Source organism: Rattus rattus, chromosome 11 (genome assembly GCF_011064425.1).
Source record: "Rattus rattus isolate New Zealand chromosome 11, Rrattus_CSIRO_v1, whole genome shotgun sequence".
NCBI classification, from domain to species: domain Eukaryota; kingdom Metazoa; phylum Chordata; class Mammalia; order Rodentia; family Muridae; genus Rattus; species Rattus rattus.
Genome location: NC_046164.1, coordinates 7,567,820 through 7,589,737, shown reverse-complemented (window position 1 = coordinate 7,589,737; position 21,918 = coordinate 7,567,820). Strand labels below are relative to the sequence as shown.

At 43.6% G+C, this 21,918-nt stretch overlaps 1 protein-coding gene across 1 annotated transcript in view; it reads left to right on the top strand.

The window, feature by feature from the left end:
• Fras1 (Fraser extracellular matrix complex subunit 1) overlaps positions 1 to 21,918 on the top strand; it is a 250,306-nt gene that overhangs the window by 145,374 nt on the left and 83,014 nt on the right. The window contains exons 31-37 of the mRNA XM_032916779.1: positions 763 to 879; positions 5,852 to 5,966; positions 7,843 to 7,980; positions 10,140 to 10,172; positions 14,350 to 14,481; positions 15,533 to 15,658; positions 17,945 to 18,192. Of these exons, the coding sequence (XP_032772670.1) occupies positions 763 to 879; positions 5,852 to 5,966; positions 7,843 to 7,980; positions 10,140 to 10,172; positions 14,350 to 14,481; positions 15,533 to 15,658; positions 17,945 to 18,192 (909 nt within the window). The remainder of the gene's footprint in view (positions 1 to 762; positions 880 to 5,851; positions 5,967 to 7,842; positions 7,981 to 10,139; positions 10,173 to 14,349; positions 14,482 to 15,532; positions 15,659 to 17,944; positions 18,193 to 21,918) is intronic.

Genomic DNA, 21,918 nt, shown 5'->3' with positions numbered 1-21,918 from the left:
TCTGGGTCTCACCAGTTAGCTCTGTTAGGCTCCAGTGCATCATCCTTCCACCTTGGCACAGCTAACAACATTTTGAAGAGAAAGAAAGAAAGAGAGAGAGAGAGAGAGAGAGAGAGAGAGAGAGAGAGAGAGAGAGAGAGAGAGAGAAAGGGAGGAAGGAAGAAAGGAAGAAAGAAAGAAAGAAAGAAAGAAAGAAAGAAAGAAAGAAAGAGAAAGAAAGAGGATTTTGTGATCACTGCCCAACTGTAAATGTTACTAGTGTACAGCTATGAGGATAGGATGTATGGTTAATGGTCCATGTGTCAGTGTCTATGCTGGGTAAAGAGGAAAAGAATGAGATTAAAAATAACATGCAATAGACATATGGTAAACATGTTCTATAGCCAGAAAAGTTACCCACTTTCAAGACTGTTTACTACTACAGCAAAATGTCACAGCATTGAGTTAAATAAAGAGAATTCCAAGGGCATGTGAAATTAGAGAACTAATCTGAAATGCTTCAATGTGTTACTAACAACCCTAGGTAGTGAAATTCTATATTTTCTTTCCATGTATATTCTCATGGGTTTCTAGAACCTGCCTGAAATGGTTATGTGGCTGTTTTATAATCAGTAAACGCTTAGCAATAAAATATAAAGAATAGAATAAGCGTTGTGATTTGGTGCATATAGAATTCAAAGGCAGATGGCTCGGTAGGGAGGTTACAGGTAAGCATGTTCTGCCCAGTGGAAAATGACTTACCATGATTACTTTGTTTCTCAGGTGTCCAGTGCCACCAATGCCCAGGAACACCCGCAAAGCCACATGTTCAACATTGCAATCTTACCTCAGGCACTGGAGGCACCTAAACTCTCCCTGGGAACATCTCTCCATATGACTGTGAGTTCAATGGGAGGGCTAATGTTTCCCTCTTGAACAAAGTACTCACTCGTGCAGAAGCAAAGGGAGCCAGTGCCCTGGTGTGGGATATAGCAGATGCTTTGCCCAAAACCCAGACCCTAGAGTCTAGCTTGATAAAGGAACTTAGAGTCCCACCAGAATAAAAGATTATGCAGAACCCATCTGGACCACCCAACCATCGCCCTTTGCCTCCTACAGCACTCCATACAGCTACCTGAGTACTTAAAAGAAGCTTCATGGGTTCTAATACACCTCTAGGGTGTGATTATTCTGCCAGCGGTAGCACGGCCAAACCACAGAAGCACTTGTGTGTTAAAGCCCTACATGAAGCTGACTTTGTAGTGTAAGAGCTTCCTAGAGAAGGTGGCGGTGTCAACGCTAGAGAAATAAGGAACAATCCATTAGCCAAGTGAATATTAGGATGAGGAAGGTAGGTGGGGTGGAATAGGGATGGCCAAGGACTTCCAGAGCACATGGAAGACCCTGAGGTGAGAAAGTCAGCGATGGCCGAGAAATAGTCGATAGTGAGAGAAATGAGGAAAACATTTTGGAGGTGTGAAGATCATTACACCCAATCCCAGAAGACCTTGTGTGCTCTGTGGAAAGAAATGTGACCCATGGAAAGATCTAGCACTCGTGTCCAACCATGACCCATGGGATGCATAAAAGACAGGCCAGACATAAAATCATAAGTGAACCTAAGACGCTAAGATCTTCATTGCCGTATTCTAATGGCTCAATTGCGTGATTCCTGAGCATAAGTATTGTCGATGTCAATATCATATTGCAATGGCAGTGGTTGGGTTGTGTGAAGGAAGGTACCGCCTGGATTGGCCTATAAAACTCAACTAAGACAAGCAGGAAGTACTAAATACACCATAACACTGTTTCGAGGGTAAATGGAATGCTAGATTGTTCTTTCAGACAGAGCCATGAGCATGCAAACCCCTGTAAATTAATTATTACGGGCCCATGTTTTAGTTAACACCCACATAATTACACTTTGAGGTAAGATAGCAGCCTTGAGCCACAACAAAGCGAACAGCGATAGTTTCAGAAATTACGGGACCAGGAATGACAGAGACATAAAGGAGGAGAGCAGAAAGTTTTTAATGAATAGCTAGTATCGGCATTTCCAGCATAAACTGTAATTTTAAGAAATCATAATTCAGCAGCATTATAAAGTCTATAATTCATCATTCTGACTGGAGGAACTTGGATCAGAATTTTCTCTAAACTGTGAAGAAAAATGTGCATACGCATTCCTTGCCAAATGCAAGGCACTGTTATTTTGAGTCTGGAAAAGGGGGAAGAAATGGGCCAGCAGCCATGGGGTTGCTACCCTTTGCTTCGCCAGGGTCTCCTAAGGAGACTTCGTCTTGCTTCAGCTTTAATCTCTGGCTGCACATTTGCAGATTAGGTCTGTCTGTTTGAACCTCGCGTTTCTCAAAAGTCAGTTTACTGTAAAATGCGATTTGGCTTACATTACTTAGAACATACAGAGTTGCTATTCCTTTTGACGTTAATTAGCGCCACAACTGTAGGGCATCCCTGTTATATGTGACGAAACACAGCCTCAGTTCAGTGATTCGAGCTCATCTAAACGCTTAAACTTTGCACATATTTGGTAAATTGTGAAGACGTGTGGTAAATACAGATGAAATATTTTTATATCGTACGTACAAATATTTCACAGGTGTGTTTGAAAGGCGTCTCCTTCTGTTTATTCCTTATTTCCTCCGAGTGCCTATGACAAGCACTGAAGAAGACACAGGAGAGTCGGTGACCTTAAAACACAGTTTCTAGTTCAGGGCTCCTTGCATCTAGGAAGAGCCAGGCAAAGAAATCAGCAGAGGAGTCACACTGTGTTGAAGGCCACAGCAGAGCAACCATTCTGGAGCAAGTGCCTTGTGTGGTGAAGCACAGGGAAATCACAGGGGCTCCCTCTAGGAGAGGAGCTGAGCGGTTGAGTGTAATTATTTCTAGACCAGGGTTCTTAAGGTCTCAGACTTAAGTATGTATTGGAGTCACCTGGAGAGTTATTAAAATACATTAGCACTCACTCTGAGTTTCCTAATTCAGTGAGTCTGGTTGCAGAGTCAATAATCTGCAGTTCTAGCAAGTCCCAGTGATTCTTCCCAGTAGCCGGGAGCTGGGAATAACCTGAGTGTCCATCAGTCGAGAAAACCAGATAAAGAAACCTCGGGGTGAGGTGTGTGTGTTTGTGTATGCACATGTGCACTTGCACAATACGGTATGATACAGCCATATAGTAAAAGGCGATCCTGTCATAAGGTGCAAGAGGGGTAAACCTCTAAACACTCAAAGGGAAACAAGCTATGACCAATAAGATCTGGCTCCCCCATGCAGCGGTGTAGGCAGTCAGATTTGTAGGAAAGGAAAGCGGAGCGGTGGTCTCCAGGGTTGGGAGGAGAGTAGAGAAGGGCAGAGGAGAAGCTACTTGGTAGATGTGGCGTCTAGGTCATCTAGGGCGGCAGAGTTCTACGGCTCTTTTGTAGAGCAACATGCATTATAGTCAACAACACTCCACACTTAGCAACAGCTAAGATGACTAAAAAGCTAAAAAGCAATTATAAATGGAGAGATTTAGAGACACAGCCAATTGGATACACAAAGACCCTGGTTCCTAGAATACAGCTGCGCCTTTCACTGGGGTCAGGAACATAGTAGACATGGCGGCCTCAGTCTGGGATGGGTTTCCAAAAGGCATCTGGAACATACGATCTCACTGTGAGAACCTGGCTTCTGTGCTGCATGCCGGGGAAAGCCATGGCGGGTGAGGAACAAGACCCAATGTCCTCCTGGTACTGTGGCTGAGAACAGCCACTAGGCAAAGCGAGAGCCGTGGGAAGCCATTGAGAATGCCAGGAAAAGGCTGGCTCTGAGCAGAGCAGGGACCGCAGCAGGTGAAGGATTTGGACTCTAGATGTCATCAGAGGTCGTAGGGTATGATGAAAACTACTATTCTTTTTTTTTTTTTTAAGATTTATTTATTTAACATATATGACACTGTCACTATCTTCGGACACACCAGAAGAGGGCATCAGATCTCATTACAGATGGCTATGAGCCACCACGTGGTTGCTGGGAATTGAACTCAGGACCTCTGGAAGAGCAGTCAGTGCTCTTAACCGCTGAGCCATCACTCCAGCCCCGAAAACTACTATTCTTAATCTTTGGCCAAATGTTATAAAAAATATCTTCTATAATTGTCTCCACGAAGCTTAATCTCCCACTTCCTGGTGTCTTTAATTTATGGATATTGAATATTCCAAATAATTAGAATGGACTAACTTGATGTATCACAGACATAGAGTCTTTAAGTTCTAAAATAGAATGCCTTGGCTAGAACCTGTTTCCCTTTTCAGTCGTCCTATGTTTATAACAATTATCTTCCTATCACTTTATTGTTTAGAAGCATTTGACTTTTCAGACATATTCCATGGCACTTTGAGAATATTTGATTATAGTGGCTTTGACATTGGAAGATGCTGAGCCATGCTGTGCATGGCGCTGAAGCTGTACTTTTTGTATATTTATCAGTACCTACGTGGATGGTCTGTAAACATTTTTTTATGGGGCATATATTTTTAATTTGTTGTCCCTACTTGTTTTATGTTAGCATAGGAGGGTGGGGGAGACCAGCTGCTGTTGGAAATTCTAATTTTCTTGCTCATTACATTCCAGACCTGTGCAAGGGCCTGAAATGTGATTCTTTACTGTGGGGGATTGTCCTAACCTGCAGACGCTGCCTCTCCCTGGGATAGCTATGCCTGTGGGACAATTACAGAGCAACTGGAGCCCTCAGCTTTTTATGGTTAAAAATAAGAATGACACACCCTCCTATGAGCAGGAGTGAGCTCCACTTAATCCTCTTCTAAATGGGGGAAATTCCTTCTGAACAGAGCAGGGCTTTAAAGGCAGGAGAGCATTTCAACCTCTACCCTACCTTCCGGGTCAGACCTGAAGAGTCTGCAGTGGGCAGGCTGCTTTGTTCCCTTTTGACGAAGCACCTGTGACCCAAGCCCAGACCTAGGTGCACAATATTTGTTGACACGCTGGCTTTGTGGCAGCTGTCCTCAACTCACCGCCATGCAGGAGATGAGAGTCCGACCCTTTTCGCTTCTGGATGTTGTCATGGTTCTGAGGTGAGACTATGAGCAGAGGAAATGCCATCTGGCTGGAGGAAGTTGCAGGCACACTGTCCAGTCACCATCGCTCTCCTTGCTCATTGAAACATAGAAGTGAATGGTAGAATTTAGCTCCCGTAAGTAGCACAATAGAAGCGAAGATAACAGAGAGGATTTTCGTGTGCTTTAATAAGCAGATGTTTTGAATGTAAGTGGCTGACCACTTATGCTGCATGAGCTGGGCTCATCTTTAGCCCTTCGAAGCCAGAATAATGAACAGCTCCCATTAGTCTGACTTGGGGCACAGCAGTCCTCTCAAGAACCTCGTGGGGCTAAGACTTCAACCTCTCAGCCTGACCCTCCCTCTCAATGGAGCCCAGATTCTCCCTTAGCCTGTGAAGTTCGAGGAGCAGACACAGTGAACCAGCTGTGATGGACCAGCCATGGTACCTTATTTTTTAAGTGTTCTACTGCAGGCTCCATCTGGGGAAGCTATAATCATATCAGAACAGCGACAGCGTGCTCTGACATACGTTGGACGGCTGCGATGGAGGAAGGAGTCAGAGTAAGGAAACTTGCTCAGCCTTGGGTCACCTGAAAGGTTTCTGTACTGACCACCTTCACAGTGTGAGAGGCCAGATCCTTCATTTAAATTTTTGGAGATGATCTTGACAAGTGAGACGAGTACCGAAGCCCACAGCAAACTTGGTTTTGTTGTCTTTATAAGATTTGGTTTTGCCTCTGGCTTTTGCTGTCAGCATGCTTCTGATTTTCCTCCTTGCTTTCTCCATTCCCTCCAGGCTCGTGAGGATGGCCTAAGTGTCATTCACCCTCAGTCCTTATCCTTTGGGAAGGCAGAGAGTCCCAGTGGAAAGATAATATACAACATTACCGTACCTCTGCATCCAAACCAAGGTAAGCTATGCAGGAAAGGGGTTTCCGAGTGACGCTCTTGCCTTGTGATTCTGGGCCGGTCCTCTGGACTTTTGCCTGCTTCTTTACACAGCGAGGCTTATGGGGGGTAAGGGGTGTGAAAAGCAGTGAGCTGTATATTGTCTTGGGCTCTGACAGAGCTGTACCGGAGTCATGATGTCCCCCCGCCAGCCCACTTACAGAACTAGACACACACAGGCATTGTCTGAAAAGGGTTCTGAAGAGATCTGAACAGGCAAACAGTTCAAAATGAACTAGTGACTAGAGTTTCTGTCAAAGTCTAAAGGGCGACGAGCCACATGGACTCGGATGAGCCTTCTCCGATTGGATAAGTCATTCTTCCCATGGGAAAAACTGGAAACGTAACCACAGTCGGAGGACAGGTGGCGCCTGTCATCAGCGTCCAGCCTCTCGTTCTCTTACTGCTGGGCTTAACTAATGAAGCCTGTGCCTCGGAGAGGTCGTGGGGAGGTCAACTTCCATAGCAGCAGCTCCGTTCTTGCCTCTGAGGCAGCCTCTCCAACAAGCAGGAAGGACGCCTTCTCATCCCCAAGAAGAAAAAGGGGTGTAATAATAAAACGCCACTGCCCCTTGATAAAAGCTAAGGAAATGAAAAGACATTGTTGTATCTAGAGGTTCCTCCCAGGGTGTGAGTTTTCAGAAGGACTGCAAGTCTCAGAAAGTGAGTGAGTTCAACACCAAAACCCTCACGTGCCCCTCTTCTAAACACTAAAAAGGTGGGAGAGATGAACACAGGATAATTCCAGGCCTGAGAAGTTGCTGAACTGCAGGCCGTCCCACGGCCGTGAACGCTTTGATCATAAACTGAGTCTTGACGTAGAGCAGTCAAGACCTACACAGATCTTCACAGAAAGATCGTCACAGAAATGGAGCAGTGTCTAAAGATAAAAGGAAACCTGGAAAAGCATCTCCTTAGCACTTCACTAGGAGATAACGTTGGCCCCGTGTCTTAGGGACCTTTTCTGTATTGAAATGCGTGGGGTTGGAAGTTTCATAGTGACAGCAGTGTGCAGTCCACTTATGGAAAATCGCATGCACTGAACTGTATTAGTGGCAGTGATTTACGCCTTACCATGCATAGTTTATATGCCCTGAACTACAATAAAGACTATTTGGGTCTCTGTCTCTCTCTGTCTCTGTCTCTGTCTCTGTCTCTGTCTCTGTCTCTGTCTCTGTCTCTGTCTCTCTCTCTCTCTCTCTCTCTCTCCCTCTCTCTCTCTCATTCTTACTTGCTCTCTAACCCTTATTTTTATCTATCTACCCATCATCTATGTATCTATCCACCCATCATCTATCTACCTATGTATTCATCATCTATTTATCTCTCTACCTATCATCTAGATGTGTGTGCATATTTATGTACATGTGTTCCGGTATGTGCGGATGCGTGTAAATGAGCAGCACGTGTCCCTGTGAAGGCTAGAAGTGGGCATCAGGTATCTCTCGCTGTCCACCTTATTAGTGAAGCAGTTTTCCCCGCTGAATCTGGACATTACCTAGGCTGCTGGGTGGCCTGCAAGCCTGAGGGGTTCTTTCCATTTCTCTCTCCCCGACACCGGGCATAAGTGGGCATTGCTATGCTCAGCTGTGGGTGCTGGGTATTCAAAGTCAGGTCCTCATGCTTGCATAGCAAGCACTTTACTGGCTGAACCACCTCCTGGCTGCAGATCTGTCCATTTCTTGAGTAACTTCACAGCAGAAGTGTAGGACAAGTTCAGGAGCCACTGCTCCCGAATGATCAAGACTCTCACTCACCAGCAAGGGAGGTTTGGTGGGCCTGGCTGTCCTGTCATCCAAAAGTTACTGTCTGTATTTATATCTGTCTCTTCCTACCCAGGTGTCATTGAACACAGAAGCCGGCCTAACTCTCCTATCCGGTATTTCACTCAGGAAGAGATAAACCAAGGTCAAATCATGTACCGCCCTCCCGCAGCACCTCCCCACCTCCAGGAGTTCATGGCCTTCTCATTTGCTGGTAACGCTTCTGTCTCTGCCTTAAGACACCGAGTCTCTCCATCTATGTCTGGTTCTCCACCTCTTCCCCAAAACCTGCGTACAGAGAGCTTGGCGACACTCTTCTCCCTGTTCAAAATAACTTGGTCCCTATCAACCTGTACAGGCTTGGGCTCAGATCTGTCTTTCTTTTTTTAATCATGAATTCACACAGATAGGCATACTTTCAACCAACTTTTATTGACTCTGGTGTGTCAGTCTCTGGATGAGGGGTCAGAGATACAGTGGAAAGCAAAAAGAGCCATTGCCCCCGCTCTTGGGCTGATTATGGGGCTAAGTGTAGAGACTATGAGGTAAATAGTCACAATAATAAATATCTAGTTGTAGACTGAAATAAGAGGAAAAGAGGAGGAGGGTTCAGTGGTAAAGTTAAACATAAGGACTGACGTAGACTGAGGATTCCATGTCTGTGCATGGAGCTATTGACAAAGTGGCTAACACAGCCAAGGGTGCATGTGGGGAGGATGCAGGGAGAAGATTCCTAGAGTAAAAGAAAATGTAGCATAGTAGCGATTTCAAAGGAGGCCACAGTACTGCTGTGATGTACAGCATCTAACAGAGCAGGCAGGGATGGGCCTGAGAGGAGACATAGGTCAGACTTCATACTCCACAGAAGGTTGTAAAGTTCTGGGTTTATAACATGTTAAGAGCACGAAGAGCTCTGTGGGCGTTTGAAACTACGGGAAATGGTTTTCATGAGAACTCCTTCACCACAGTGACATGAATGGACTTGACGAGGAGGCTGGAGTAGGAAACTGAGTCCTCTGAGGACTGCAGTCTCTCAGGGCAGAGTCTATGTATGCATGGGGATGCAGGTGTCTTCCCACATGAGCTCTAGGACTTGACAGAGGACAACGTACAAAGGTTTTCTTGTGAAAGGTTGAGTAGAAATTCCCAAACAATTAATAAAAATATTATGCTGGTGGTGGGAGGGAGACAGAGGAAGTCAAGACTAAACCTGAAAACCAAGACTGAGTAGGAAACAAACTGGTGAAATTGGGTTATTTATTGAAGTCGGTGCACACCCTTCCGCTGCAGCAGAATCCTGAACTCTGTCTACTTTGTCTTCACCATCAGCCCAGCAGTCAGCACAGCCCCCATGTTCTGTGCCTTGGAGTGACTCTAAAAGTCTTTGTGTCCATTTCTTATAGAGTTTAAGGAGTATGTGTTGTAAAACTTTATAAGTAGTGGGACTACTTTTATATTGTAAATTTATTCAAACAAAGCAGCTAGTGTTTGTGTTTGCTTGCTTGCTTGCTTGCTTGCTTTTTTAGTAAATTGACCACAGGTTAAACAATTGTAGGGTTTCTCTTTTTGGATATGGTAAACATAAACTAGTCTTTGTGATCACGTAGCATAAATTCAATTGTCCAGAAAATGATTAACTCCTCAATGAGATCAAAAATCCCCAGGGGCAGGAAGAAGCCTTTCTCAGAGGAGGACCCATGGTATTTAGTAACTGGTTAGCTAATAGCCCATGGAACTATTCACGGTTCTCTAACCCCTGCTTTATAAGACCTACTTTACAGGAAACTTGGGCTGTCCTGGGATTAGAGGGAAAGAAAACACGTCAGTAGTGGTTAAAGTAATTTCCAAGTCTGCTGCACTTGTCTTAGTTCCACGAGTCTCTTTAGGGGGAATAGAAGAGCCAGGTCCTGTCTAATCTATAAGACAAATGCCACAACATAAATCTCTCATGGTTCCAGTGTATAAATCGATGTCCCAGATGTCACTCGGTTCTACAATGGAACTGACGGACCCCTCCACCCCTGCCCCCACTGCACACTGCCAGTATTATACATTACCTACACTCACCAGTTGGTAGGATTTTATGTACTAATAAAATAGGATCTGAATGAATGTATTACAAGTCACCCTAACTGCTGTGACATCCAATTTTTTCAGTGTGAATATCCTTTTTACACTTAAAATTAATGCTGGCATCATTAAATCTAACATTTCATGAGCAAAGGACCTCCTGATCGTTTCTTAAGCCAAAACAGATTAGATTTAAACATCATTTACTTCCCTAACCACTGTTCTATAGTTTGTACCTTTCCCCCTTCTCTCTCTGATCCCAAAGTGTTTAGAGTACTGATTTTTCTTCTCTTTCTCTTTCAGGTCTCCCAGAATCAGTGAGATTTTACTTCACAGGTAAAGACTTTGATCTCAGCTTTATTAGAGACAAGAGAGTGTCCTCCCACTACAATCCTTCTGTTTTGATTCCTAAAAAAATGTTATGTGACTTCTCTCTGAAACACGTCTCTTCTAAAATAATTATATGGTTAATCAAATAGCAATGGCTTAATTTTGTATTCATAGAAAAAAAAACTACTAAAGATGGCAAATGTTAATGTTATTTAAGCCCTAGTAGAAAGTGTCTAATATTTACTGGAAAGAAACGTAGCAGTTAAGATTTTAAAAGTTGGGGTCCACCACCTGGAGTTCAGTCTGCACTCGGAAGGTTTCCTATTACCTTTCTACCTGAATACTTCATCCAAAATGGAGATTATCATCACAATATACGTTCAGCCTCCAGTCCAGTAGTTGTTATGTAAGCATCTATGTGTTAAACCCAGCTGGTGTGTAATAGTTATACAAGGTCTTAATTGATGTCACTTATTAAATGCCTCTGGAGGGAAAAGTCTGTGGACCCAGAGCATCAACTGAAAAGTCTTCTAGAAATTTCTACATCCCAGGTTTGCTTCATACTGCACTATACAGGGCACAAGGAAAGGCTATTCTTGCTCAGGTTAGAATGGAGTTGGCTGACTTCTAAGGCAGCTGTTTCATGGGGATTAGCATGGGTGTTCGAATCACCCATCCTTGGATCCTGTGATATTTCATGAGGGAAAAAATCATGGGAGAGAAAAGGCTTTTCTACTCCAACTCCCTTGCATTTCTTTTCTCTTTGATGGGAAGCATCGTGTAGTAAGCTTCCGTGTTGCACCACAGTTGCATGAACTCCCTGTCAGCCCATGTCTAGTGAGTGACCTGCAGGTGATCCGTGCCGTCAGTACCCATGAGTGGCTGTTGTTTCATTTGTTAAAATCAATTCGCCATCAGGGTCATCCTAGGAATTGCCTAGGAATGTTCTAAAGATGGGTGCTGTGTTCCAAGCTAAGGATCCTGCATGCTCTGTCTACAACTGGAAAAGGACAGGACAGTTTTTAATACGAACACCTGACCTACAGTATGGGAGAGTTACATGGTCCGAGGTATAAGAGGATAGGTCACAGAAAGCAAGGGGATCAACATGCCTCCTCCTTTTAACCAGAAACCTTGAGGAGGTGGAAGATCTGAAATTAAATGATCCTTGGGCTTCCATAAATCTAAAAAGAATGGGTCTAGGGCTGATTTTAAATTTGTGTGTGTGTGTGTGTGTGTGTGTGTGTGTGTGTGTGTGTGTGTGTGTGTGATGATGTGTGTGTGTGTGTGTGTGTGATGCGTGTGTGTGTGTGTGTGTGTGTGTGAGTGTGTGTGTGCAGAGAGAGAGTGTGTGTGCAGATGTGTGTGTGTGTGTGTGATGTGTGCACAGAGAACACGAATGCATGAAAGTGGGAGAATGTGTTTTAGGCAGAATGCTTTTGGAATCTAGTAAGAAGGCAGCCGCCCCTTTGAAAGGACTTTCAGGATAGAGAATTTTGAGCTGGAGAGATAACGAAACAAGTCAGTGAGCAGCCCACACCCTGACATTAACCTGCAGAGTAAGAGTGAACAGCACGTTGTGGTTCATCTGCTCAGAAGAGAGGGCAGTCAGTGCTCCCGACTTCACTGGCTTCATGGTAAGGACAGGCCTTCTTCAGAGCAGTTCTAGGCCAAGAACACACGTCAGGCAGATGGGGCCTGCAGGAAGCATTTAGCCTAAATAAGCAGTGTGACTGTTTCTCGAAGAAAGCAGAGAAGCTCCTTAAGAAGGAGGAGATGTGCAATTCTTAATATTTTTATTGTCAGTTTTTGCAGTTGCCTTCAAAACACTGCAACCATGTGACATGATTTCTAATTATGCAATTTTCACTGGTAGACAGCTTTCTGGCTTAAAGGAGGCAAGGTCGTGTTTGGTCAGGGTGAACAGCTGTGTGATCGGGCCCATAGCTCTTGTAGTGTTTGGTCTTTGCTGACCTCCACTATGTTGAAGTCTCCCTGAGTTTTTCCTACTTAAAGGTAAAACCAATGGATCAATAGTAAATATAACCGTAGTTTTGCAATTATTTCTTTTTCTAAGCACAGAGATTTCTATCGTAGACCCTAGGAACCTCAAGAGAATACCGAGTTGACTGAAATTAACAGAAAAGTGCATGTTAGTCCACAAGCCTTCAATGTTAAGGGTCACCCAGTCTCTGTCTTTGATCCTCCAAAGAGAAGGAGCTTAAACGTACACAGAGGAACAGTGGTAATTATTTTGACACTTTATTAAAATGGCCAGAGCCACGAAACCTTCATTTTCATGTGGATTTTTGTCCTCTCTCCTTCCAAGGGTCTGTTTGGCCCTTCTCTGCGACCAGACATGAACCCTTGCTTGTAAAGTCTCCATATTTAGATCTGTCTCCAGGACAGACCTAAAACAACCCTAGTGAGATCCTTATCCCTGAGCCACATTTCCTGTGACTTAAGATGTCAGATACCCACTGACTTGCTGCCGAGTCCAGAAAAACATGAAAGGAACGTGTTCCTGGGAACCAAACCAGCTGCAAGTGAAAAGTCATTTCACACCATCAGCAGTGCCACCTTCTCTGTAGCCAATGGTAGAGCACACACCAGTGGACCAGAATCCACTGCACCAGGGTTCGCTACAACTGCTTTGGGAAATGCAGAGGAAAAGTCAAGGGTTGGACGAGTCTGCCTTCATTTCTCATAGAAGATGGGGATCCTCTTGGATGGAGACAAAGCAGGGAAATGAAGTATAAGGTCTTGGCTTTGCCATGATGACTTCTACTTGTGGTCTACGATGCCTTCTATTTGTGGTCATATATACATAAGGAGAGAGTAAAATGGACCAGCTTACTGACACACAAATGTTGCAAAATGCTTGGACAGAAGAAGATGTCTCCTTATTTTTTTTTAAAAAAAAATATGAAATGGAGTCACTCCTAAAAAGGAGTTCTTCAAAGAAAGTATTGTTTCTAGAATATTGGAAGGACGAATTGATCCAAGGAAATTTTTCATAAATAAAAGTCTGCTGCTACCACTTGAGAACATATTTTTAAGATATATTTATGTATTTATGCATACAAGTGCTCTCCCTTAATGCAATCCAAAGAGGTAATCATATCCCATAACAGATGGTTGTGAGCCATCCTGTGGTTGCTGGGAATTGACCCCAGGACCTCTGGAAGATGATCCAGTGCTCTTAACCGCTGAGCCATCTCTCCAGCCCCTCAGAACACATTTTTAACTGTAGCCATTGGGAAGTTGAGACAGGACCAGAACAATGAGCACTTCAGTTATTCTCACTGGCTAGATAGTGAGTTGGAGGCCAGGCTGAGCTGAATGAGATTGTCCAGGGGGCTTTTTTGTTTATTTTCCAAGTGCTTATTTTACATTACTCCCCATTAACACACCTCAAAATCATCTCTGTCCTTATGAACATTCATGTCTTATCCATAGAAAAAGTGTTGGTAGAATTACTCTTAATTGTTACTCTATTTTTTTTTTCTATTTTTAAAACATCTTTTCAAAGTGTTAAGTCTTTGTGGAAATAGGCTAAAGATGACCAGACTGTAAGTTCATTTTATATTTGCATGTATGTGCTCAATCTCGTGTGTGTGTGTGTGTGTGTGTTTCTCCCAGCCCTCAGGGATCACTGACCAATATTGGTCCACAAGTGCAAAGGCATCAGAGATGCCGAACAGGAATGGGGGATGAGGGGTGGGGGTGGGTGTTGTTGGAATCCTGTGAGTACACACAGTGAATGACATCAACAGGATCAACTGCAAGGAGGCAGATCAACTTTACTTGGGGTGATTCAAAGCTTATATAATTTGGGGATCTCAGGTGGAAACATCCAGGATGGGAAAAGGTCAAAGGCTTAGGGTACCAAAATGCCTCATTAGCATGGGGAAGCATTTCAGGACCCATGCTACCTGAATGGTCTCTTATCGAGAGAAAGGAAGTTGAACCTGTAGTCTAACTAAGGCTACATGACATTCTCCAGGTAGAGGATTTTTGAACTCCCTAGGCAAGGTCAGATAAGAGGAAGTCCTGCTGTTGAAGGGACTCCTCCATATTTCGCCAAGGCCGTGAAAGGCTACCCAGTTGATGGTTGACCTCAATCTTAATTAGCAGAGTTTTCTCACATGTGTGTTTGTGCCTCTGTCTTTACTCCTGCCAGTTTCGGATGGACAGCACACGAGTCCAGAGATGGCCCTCACCATTCACTTACTGCACTCTGATCGGCAACCACCAGCCTTTCAAATCAAGGCTCCCTTGCTGGAAGTTAGCCCTGGAGGCCGTACCCCTTTAGGTGAGAACTGGGGGGGCCTGAAAGAAGTGTGGCTTGGACATTGGACTGCACTGCTGAGGCATTCCTGTTTAAACTTCTTGATGGTTGCCCAAAAGGCAGTGACCTCCTCCTCCAGAGTGTGTGGGCTCCTACCTACATCCATCCTCCTGCCCATTCTTATGCAAATCAAAGCAGTTCTGAGCACAGGAGAGGGGGGAAATAGATCCTTCAGAGGCCAGCCCTGTGATGGAATGCTAAGCAGAATTTATTTCCCAGCCTCCCGGAGTTTGATTTGTTATCCTTGCTCCAAAGTAAAGTAACAAAGCTGAGGAGAGAATTGAGGGAACAGGTTTCAGTGACTGCTTTTGGTTTCTGTTTAGAAAGTGACAGGGAACAGAAACGACAGAAATGACCGATCACGGCGACCTTCGGAAGCCGTGAGGAGCCACGGCTGCCCACCTTGTGCATGGTTCTATTTATTTCCAAATACGTTTGTTCTTTACAGCGTTTAGTGGGTTTTCTTTTAATCAAGGACATTCTATTAGTGAACAGCACACACTGTGATATTTTGTTAGGTGCACTCTGTAGATCCATGTGTGTTGTCTACATGTGGATTTGGTCCTGAGGTTAATCCTGTAATTTCTACAATTCGACCAAAAATTGTTCGTAAACACTGTTATAAACGAGCATTTAGACAACCTTGAAAGTCTTTTCTATGCTATACACTGCTTCCTTGGTGGCCAGAGCAGCTATCATGAAACCTAGCTCTCGGTAGATTTAGGATAAGGGGTGTAAGAAGAGAAGCAAGACCAGTTCGTGGATATTTCTGAAAGAGATTCGTCAGGACAGGCCTGCGGCCAGCCTCCTGTGCTTGCTCTCATTTGGATGGGAGGAAAGGATATTCTGAACCGTGAGCTTCCTACTTCTAAGGGAACGTTTGAAAGAGCCTCCCCATAACTGCTGGGTGGGCTGTTCCCATCTTCTCTATGATTAGGGATTGCTCACTGCTGGACCTGGTGCAGCTGACCTGTGGTGTGGATCGTTGGCGAGCCTCTCTTTCTCCTTCCCGCAGGCCTGCAGTTGGTAGTGAGAGATGCCGAGGTGGTGCCGGAAGAGCTCTTCTTCCAGCTTCAGAAACCTCCACAGCACGGCATGCTCGTGAAGTACACAGCAAAGTCCTCGGTGACCATGTCTGCAGGTAGCTGCTTTCTCTGTACCTGGTCCACTTGGAGGGTTTTTTAACATTTAATTATTATTAGTTTTATGTGACTTAGTAAAAAAGGTGAAATGTGTTTGGGCATTTAAATAGGAGAAATGACATTTTCAGCCCAGACTTTAGACTTCTGTCACGTACCTCCAGCCCCCGCCTGCCCCAGCCATGATCTAAAATCGGGGAAGCCGCAGGTGAGATTGGCCAACGAGCCTCTAGTTCTCTTGGCTTTTCAGGGAGGTTCATATGTTCGCTTAATTTCATATGTGAATTTTTACAGTGTTTGTCTGAGACTCTGGTAATTTTAGCTATGTTTCTTCACTAAAAATGAGACATACTTTGAAATGGCTATGCAAACTGTGCAATAGTGTGGCTGTGTAGCTGGCTTTTAACATAATATCTAGTGTGTTTTCCTGGATAAAGGTACTGGGACCACAGAGTTGGCTCAGCAGTTAAGGCCACTTGTTTCTCTTCCATAGAACCCAGGTTCAGTCCGCACCACCCACAGGTAGTTCACAGCCATCGATACTCCAGTTCCAGAAGATCCAATGCCCTTTCCTGACGTTCACCAAAACGCACACGTGTCACACATCTATTTCTGCGGGCAAAACATTCATACACATAAAATAAATCTAAAAATATTTTCAAGTATATATTGACTGCTTAGGGAGTGTAGAAAAGCACACAGAAAACAATAAAAAAAACTAGGTGTTTTAATTCAAATAGTGAGCCCTTAGATATCAAAACGAATGTTCTTTGTGTAAAGTCCTTACCCAGGAATGCTGTATGTCACTTCCACAATCTGCGCTTTCTCAAGTCCCTGAAAGGCTCCTATCTATCTATCTATCTATCTATCTATCTATCTATCTATCTATCTATCTATCCATCCATCCATCTATCTATCTCTTTGTCTGTCTGTCTGTCTGTCTGTTTATTATGTAGTAATACATTCTTCTGAATTTCCCTGGTGGGGTAAATCTTTGCCCTTAAATGCAGATTAAAAATTTAAAGAACAAATAATAGACTCCTGGGAGTCAGCAAGGCAACTCTTTTTAGGGTAATGAAAACAGAATCATCATTAGGACAGCTTTTGCAACATCCCAGGAGGAGCATAAAGCCGCCCTTGTCCCGTTCCCTCCGTGTTGCCTTGAACCTGCACTTGTATGCGGTACATGGCGTCTGAAGGTGTTGGTAAAGAGTTAAGAGCTGATTTTAGGGGCGGCATCTATCAGCTTTAGTGGTGCTGAAGCTGGGCACTTAGGGAGTAGCTGGTAAGACGAAGAAGAAGCTAAGTCCTCAGCCTCGGGACAGATGAATTGTCATCATAGCAAGGAATCTGCAGCAGCTGGAACTGCCAAGGATGCTCCGGAAGACCACTGGCAAGTTGGTTTCCACAGCCGTTATGGCGGCCCATAACTGGAGACATGCTTCACTTGAGACAGCAACAAACAAACAAACAGAAGTCCCATGACCCGACGACTTTGAGCAACCTGAGTATTTGTGAATGACGGTTTCTGAAAGTCTGATCAAACTTACACTTTAAAATGTCGAATTGAATTGCATTTAACTTCGTTTTCCTCTGTGATCCTAAAACTTCCCACACTCCCTGTTTTGTCCGCTATGGTGATGTGTTATAAATCAGTACTCTGAGCTATGCAATCACTACAACCTTTAACATCAAGAAACGACCTCCCTCACAATGCTAGTGTTCAAAAGAAGGGCCTTGCCTGTGCTAGGCCATCACTGATCCCAAGCTCTGAGCCCTCAAGTGTATTTTCACATTTTCAATTTAAAAAAAATTAAACACCCAAATTTAAATAATGCACCCGATAGATCAGAGAGCGCTGTCTCTTAAGTCTTCAAGAAATGTCCAGTACCTAGATTAGATCAGAGGAAGAGTCAAGAAGAATATAGGTGTATTCTTTATTTTTCTAGAACTAGGAGTGACGATTGTCCACCCAGAGCCCAATATTAGCTCAATATGAATTAAAACCTTAAAAAAACAAAACACACTAAAGCTATCACCCAGAGAAAAGAGCTACCTTGTAAAACAGCCTCTCACCTTGAGAATAGGAGAGGACGGCCTGAGCAAACCTTCCTCCATGATGACACAGAGGGAATCCTAAGTTGGGTCGTGCTTAGATTCCTTAGACCCACAGTTTACAATTCTAGGCACACTCTGAAGTCGGGAGAACAGACGTGCTGTGTGAATGAGAAATGTCACTCCCAGAAGTCAATGGCTTTACAGCTTTGGGTTTGTTTTATCCTTGGAAGGTGACACTTTCACCTATGATGAAGTTGAGAGAAACGTTCTGCAGTACGTACACGATGGCTCCCCTGCCTGGGAGGACAACATGGAGATCTCAGTCACAGATGGCCTGACAGTGACAACCTCAGAAGTAAAAGTGGAGGTGTCCCCATCGGAGAACCGAGAGCCCAGGCTGGCCCCTGGCTCCTCCCTGAGCATGACTGTTGCTAGTCAACACACAGCCATAATCACCAGGTCACACCTTGCCTACGTGGTAAGTCCTGACGTTGATTCTCTCGTTCTTGGCACTTCTGACTGGACTGCCTAGGAAGCTGCGCCATGTCTGGTTGTTTGGGCAGCAGGTATAGACCATGTAAAAGGCTCTTTCCTTAGCAGCTTTCCTTCAAATCAGATTGTGCATTCTGGCCTCGCCCAGTGTCTTAGCAGTGGACGAGTGAAAGTCTCTGGTGATTGCTGAGGACAAGGTTCTGCGGATAAAGCACTTGATGCACAAGTGGGAAGCCTAGAGTTTAGATCTTCAGGACCTGTGTAAGAGCCATGCTGACATAGCAGCTAGCCCGTAATACCAGCACTCAGGAGGGAGAAGAGTTCCCCTGAGCCAATGGGCTGGCTAGATTACCTGAGTTGGCAAGCTTATTCTAACAAGAGACCTTGCCTCCTGTGACCAAGAGAGACACAAAACATCATATTTGGCCTCCACGTGTTTATGTATACACATGTGAACTTACATGCACATATACCTATACCACAGCCTCACATGCACTCAAAAAGAAGAAAAATTATGATGGAAATTTTGGGAACCCCAAGGGCGTGTGATGGTCATCAGGCAACAGTTCCCTTGTCCTAACAGCTTCAGGTCCATTGTTTGAGTGTGGGTCCTAGTGCTCTGCTGGGATTTTAGGGAGAGCACAGTTGAGAAGAGTTTACCTGGTCAGCGATGAAGGGGTCACGGCCAATCCTGGCTTCCTAAAAGGAAGCTGACTTTTGCCAGCTTTGTTCTTGTCTAGTCTAGACAAGTCTTGTCTACTCTAGTGCTACAGAATACAAGGCTCTGCTTGGTGGTGCCTCTCTGTAGATTTCCTAGGCCCGACAATTGCCTGCTGGCCCTCTCTTACCCTAAGATGAGGCTAAGTGAAAGAAACAGGAAAACTCAGAGAGTGGGGATTTCCCCCACGTCTGGCTCAAACTTGATTAAATGATCTTCGTAATTAAGCCCATCTTCCCTTCTTTGATTCTGCATCTAGGGCAGAGGATAATGAGGTTAATTAATTTTATTTTGCAGTTATTTGTGTTATAAAAAGATAACTGCTGTCTATAGAAACATAATAATGATTAGTTGTTATGCTTTGAAAGGAAGGATAATTATTTGAGTGGTAATTAGTCTTACTATTGAATTTTTCCTTCATTGGCCTCAAAATGACAGTGAAAAGCCTGTCTCTATCCCTCGTTTTTAAACCCACTGTATGGTCTAAGTTCCCCTTTTCTGGGCTGAGGAATCTCACTGTAAAGTCGCAAGTAATGAGAATGAGATAAACCACGGGCTTTTTCAACATCTGCTAATATACAGATGATTTTTTTCCCCTTTAAATTGCCTTTTCCTAAATGATAAAACGCTGAATACCATTCGATTTCTGTTGTGGGTGTGCTACAGTTTCAGCAAAGTTCCAACGATTTTTAATTGGCAGATTAATTTTTATCATATGTGAAGGTCTTTTGATCCTGTGAAAGTTATAAATTTGTAAAAAAAAAATGTATGAATTCAGACTTAATCAATAGATCACCGGGCTTGAAAGATATTTGACAGCCCGAAATAGCAGCCTAGGAATCGTGCCTGCCCATTAACCACATATTATAAACTGCACACCAGAGCGTGAACTCATTGGCAACTGAACATATATTTTCAAAAACTGATTGAATGTGAATTTATCCAGCAGAGCAGAAAGATTTCAGGGAATGCTTCTAGCCCACTGAAAGCACAGTGTGGCCTACGTTCTTACGGGATACACACAGCCCGTCTGTCAGTTGTACTGTATGGGGAATGTTTTTCCTGAAATACTGAAGATTTCAGTAATGGAAAAGCCATGCAGAATGACATTCATAAACGAACAGAGTGCAATGAGGTAGGGACAGCTGAGTCTCTTTGTGATTAGAGCGTGGGCACCAGGAAGGAGATGAGAGGATGACGGGATATACCAAAGCCAAGGTGGGATTCGTTCTTTAAATCTATTGCATGTTTCAGTTTTAGATAGGGCCTCAAAACTATAGCCAAGGATGGGCTGGAGCATCTGGTCACTTCCTGCTTCTGTTTCCCACGTGCTTGAATGATAGGTGTTCACATCGAGTTGAATGCAGTGCTGGAGTGGATCCCAGATTTCATATGCTAGGCCAGCGCTCTAATCAACAACCACCCCCTGCATCAGCTTCCTCAGTGTAGGGGTTGCTGGGCTTTGAATTGATAGGTTTTAACGCAATCTTGCCTCTCCAGAGTGTGATGGCCACTGGCAAGTTGTTTATACGCTCTTGACTCACTGTTCTCGTTTGTAATACGAGAAGTGCAAGATTAATACTAAACAGCATATGCCATCCAAACCTGAAATAATTCAAAGTACAACACCTTATTGTTATTCTATGCTGTGTATCTGGGAATCAGTTTTAACAGAATACAGAACCTTCTGTGGAAAAACCGATGCTATAACCAACTGTATGAAAAACCCAAATGAATTTCCTGACAAACAAAAGAAGGGAATAAGGAGGAAGAGGGAGCCAACCACGCTAGCCCCATGCTGACCTCTAATGTCAGCACTTAGAGTTGTCAGTAGGAAAATAGGAGCCCCTTACACTTAAGGTCAGCCTGGGCTACATTAAAAAGAAACTTCCAAAATATAAAAAGGGGAAAAGGAAAGAAACCCCCAAAGATTAGAGTCTAACTTATTTTTTTTTTACATCAAAGATATACTTTCTAGTAATATGTTAAGTCATATTTAAAGACTCAAACCTGGAATGGTGTTGTGCACCTTTAATCCCAGCACTCAGGAGGTAGAGGCGTGTAGATCTCTGAGTTCGAAACCATCCTAGACTACAGACCTAGTTCCAGGACAGCCAGAGCCACATAGTGAAACCCCGTCTTGAAAAACTAAGTAGTAATAAAGGAAAGGAGAAACAAAATGAAGAGTGATAAAAGAGTTCCAGGGTAGAATAAAAGAAGTGCACACAAGTTAACTGTGTGTGCATGTTCTGGTATGTTTCTGTGCACGTTATCTGTGACTATGTGGAGATCAGAGGACAATGGCTGTGTATTGGGTTTTTGTTTGAGACAGTCTCCCTCACTCACCCAAGACTCTCCATAACTGCTAGGCTGACTGGCCTGTCAGAGGTCTGCCTGTCTACTCAACACTGGGGTTATAAGCATATGCCACCGAATCTGACTTTCTTTAATATAGTTTCTAAGGATCAATCTCAGGTCCTTATGGGTGCAAATCAAGCACTTTCCTGACTAAGCTGTCTTCCCAGACCTTAAATTAATTATCTAATTCTCATGTTGAATGATAGGTTCATGGATATATATATATATTTATATATATATATATACATATATATATATATATGCAAGCTAAATAATTATGAATATTCACTGTAGCTACATATTACATGTTAATTTATTTAGAATGGATAAGAAGAATAGAATGAAAATAAGAATTCATCCGAAATGAATATGAAGGGCTTTGAACAGGGAAACGACAGGAGAACAGGGTCTGCTTTCTCATGCATGTTAATGAACTCACCATCTCTTAGCTGGTCTTAAATTTAGTGATATATTTTTTTTAATTATGACAAGGTATTTTGAAGAAGAATATAATAGCTGATTTCTCACATTTTCACCCCAGGACTTTTTCAAAAATTGAAGTATAATAAGATAATGCCTGGCACAAAGCAGGCATTTCTTTGCCAGATTTGCTGTGAGTCAAAAACTCTTTCTTCT